Here is a 1,962-nt window from a genome sequence, read left to right as displayed (position 1 = left end):
TGAGTGAATCTCTTGAATTTCAACTCTTCAAGAGAAAAAGAAATAACTAATCCAATTACGCTGCCCTCAGTTACCGGTAAGTGAAAATTCAAGATGGTTTTATGAAGACAAATCCCTGTCACTAATTGCAGGCCCCCTGCTCTGGCAGCTCCTCCAAGCCTGCCTGAAGGACGACACAGCAACCTACTGATTTAGTGCTGTGATTCTTTCAAGTTGGGCCTGAAAAACAAAGGAGACAGTAAGTCAAATTAGATTCAACCTAAAAAATAACCCCGCGTTGCTGTAAAGTGATGAATAGTCTGTTGGACACCCAAAGTGAGGAGCAGAGGGAGGCGGCAGTGCGTGGGGAGGAGCAGCGGGGGTTTGTCCCCGGCCATCCTGATCCCGCCACATGTTTTATAAATTAGCATTTCGCTCTTGGCGTTCACACTCGCTGCTTTCTGAGCAGCAAAGCCCTGGCCTGGCTTCCATACAGTAAGAGACCGATTGTAATGTAAAGCAGAAAGAGGAAATTAAATCGAAGCTGTTGAAACCATGGTCTGCACGCTCTGGGCCCAGGCGGGGCTGCACTCGCTGGATTCGGTGCTTGGCGGTCTGGCCGGTGGACACACACTGGCGGGGACAACAGTCACTGGGAACAGCAAGATTTCAGTTACTGAGATAACTTGACACCCAGTGAGAAGGTGGAGGGAGAGCTCCCTGCACTCGGGGCCTGCAGCGTCCTGGGTGCCCACCCGGGCCTCTCCCACAGCTGCCCCCGCACAAACACAGGGCTGGAGCGTGCCCCAAGGGTGGGGGATCGCTCCCTTTCGAGAGCAAAGCTGCTGGTGTCAGGCAAGTCCTGTGCATGAGCACACGGTGGCTCCTGCGAGTGGTGTTTGATGGGAAACAGTGGCTCTCGTTCCTGGGGCGTCCCTGGCAAAGGTGCGCGACTGGAACCGAGTCACCCTGCCCGGCTGTTGGCACCCGCACGTTTACTTGTGCCCAACTGCTAATGGGCGAGGAGCAGAGGACGCAAAAGCGCTATATTCCCTTTTCACGGAGAAGTTAAAGGCAGTGGAACGTTAATCCAAACGCATCGCAGATGTAACACTCCCAAAACTATAGGGAGAGAGTTATTTTTACGTTTCTCATAAAATAACACGTTTTACCATCACTGTGGAATTGTGGTTTTGTTACTAACCTTCAGCTGTTGATTGAGTTGTTTCAGGAACTGAACCTCTTCAGCGTGGTTTTTTTCTTCTATCCGTTGCTTTTCTTTCTCACGTTTTTCAATCGCTTCACACTTCGCTTTCTGTTCACTCACTTGTTGTTCCAGCTCCCGCTTTTCCTTTTCTAGCTCTGCAATCTTGGAAAAAAACACGGATCTCTCCAGTGTTGTTTGTTAACGATCAGTTAAGATGGGCTGAATTTGCACGTTGCACGGATGTTCAAGTGCTCCGGATCTAAGAGCACTTGGCCTGGCGAGCGCAGCTCAGCCCTGGGAGAGCTGCGGGCTGGCCGTTTGGATGATCTTTACTGCCATCCTGTGGAACTAGAAATAACTATTTCACAGGAAACTTTACACCCTTGTGCAGAAAGCTACGTTATGGGGCTGACAGCCCAACTCACTCTTGTCTCCATGTCGGATTTGCCCTGCGCAGCTTGCAGCGCGCTCCGCATGCTGAAGGCAGCACTACTCTCGTACAGCGCCTGGTAGGCAGCAAGGGTCATCTGGATCTCGTCTCTGACGCGCAGCAGCAGCAGCCCTCGCTCCGCACAGTTAATGGTGATTTCACGGATCAGCTCATCTTGAAAGGAAGGGCACAAGGCTCCTGTTGGAGGAGCTCCTGTGCCGGCACCTGGCAGCGCTGGCACACTGCGGGGCCGGAGCTGCACAAGCACGGTGGATTTACTGGCGATGGGCATTGCGTGTGTTTGTTACGGGGCTGACGGGGGCACGGATTTGGGAGCCACAGCCTG

The 1,962-nt window shown here is 52.5% G+C and overlaps 1 protein-coding gene across 1 annotated transcript; it reads right to left on the bottom strand.

Annotated features, from left to right (window-relative positions):
* Positions 1 to 208: 208 nt before the first annotated feature.
* On the bottom strand, positions 209 to 1,908 carry DNALI1 (dynein, axonemal, light intermediate chain 1). The gene is made up of 4 exons (XM_010144761.1): positions 1,612 to 1,908; positions 1,184 to 1,348; positions 546 to 612; positions 209 to 219 (listed from the first exon to the last, which is right to left on the bottom strand). The coding sequence occupies exons 1-4, from the start codon at positions 1,906 to 1,908 to the stop codon at positions 209 to 211; spliced, it is 540 nt and encodes a 179-aa protein (XP_010143063.1).
* Positions 1,909 to 1,962: the final 54 nt, after the last annotated feature.

This window comes from Buceros rhinoceros, unplaced genomic scaffold (genome assembly GCF_000710305.1).
Source record: "Buceros rhinoceros silvestris isolate BGI_N320 unplaced genomic scaffold, ASM71030v1 scaffold38791, whole genome shotgun sequence".
NCBI classification, from domain to species: domain Eukaryota; kingdom Metazoa; phylum Chordata; class Aves; order Bucerotiformes; family Bucerotidae; genus Buceros; species Buceros rhinoceros.
Note: the sequence above shows the minus strand (reverse complement) of the source record. Positions and strands in the feature narration are given on the sequence as shown.

Excerpts from the sequence above, each read along its gene's own strand:
- DNALI1 (XM_010144761.1), bottom strand. The coding sequence starts at position 1,908 with ATGCCCATCGCCAGTAAATCCACCGTGCTTGTGCAGCTCCGGCCCCGC. Across the intron at positions 1,349-1,611 it reads AATCCGACATGGAGACAAGA|ATTGCAGAGCTAGAAAAGGA; the intron begins GTGAGTTGGGCT and ends TTTTTTTCCAAG. Across the intron at positions 613-1,183 it reads AACTCAATCAACAGCTGAAG|TGTGTGTCCACCGGCCAGAC; the intron begins GTTAGTAACAAA and ends TGTCCCCGCCAG.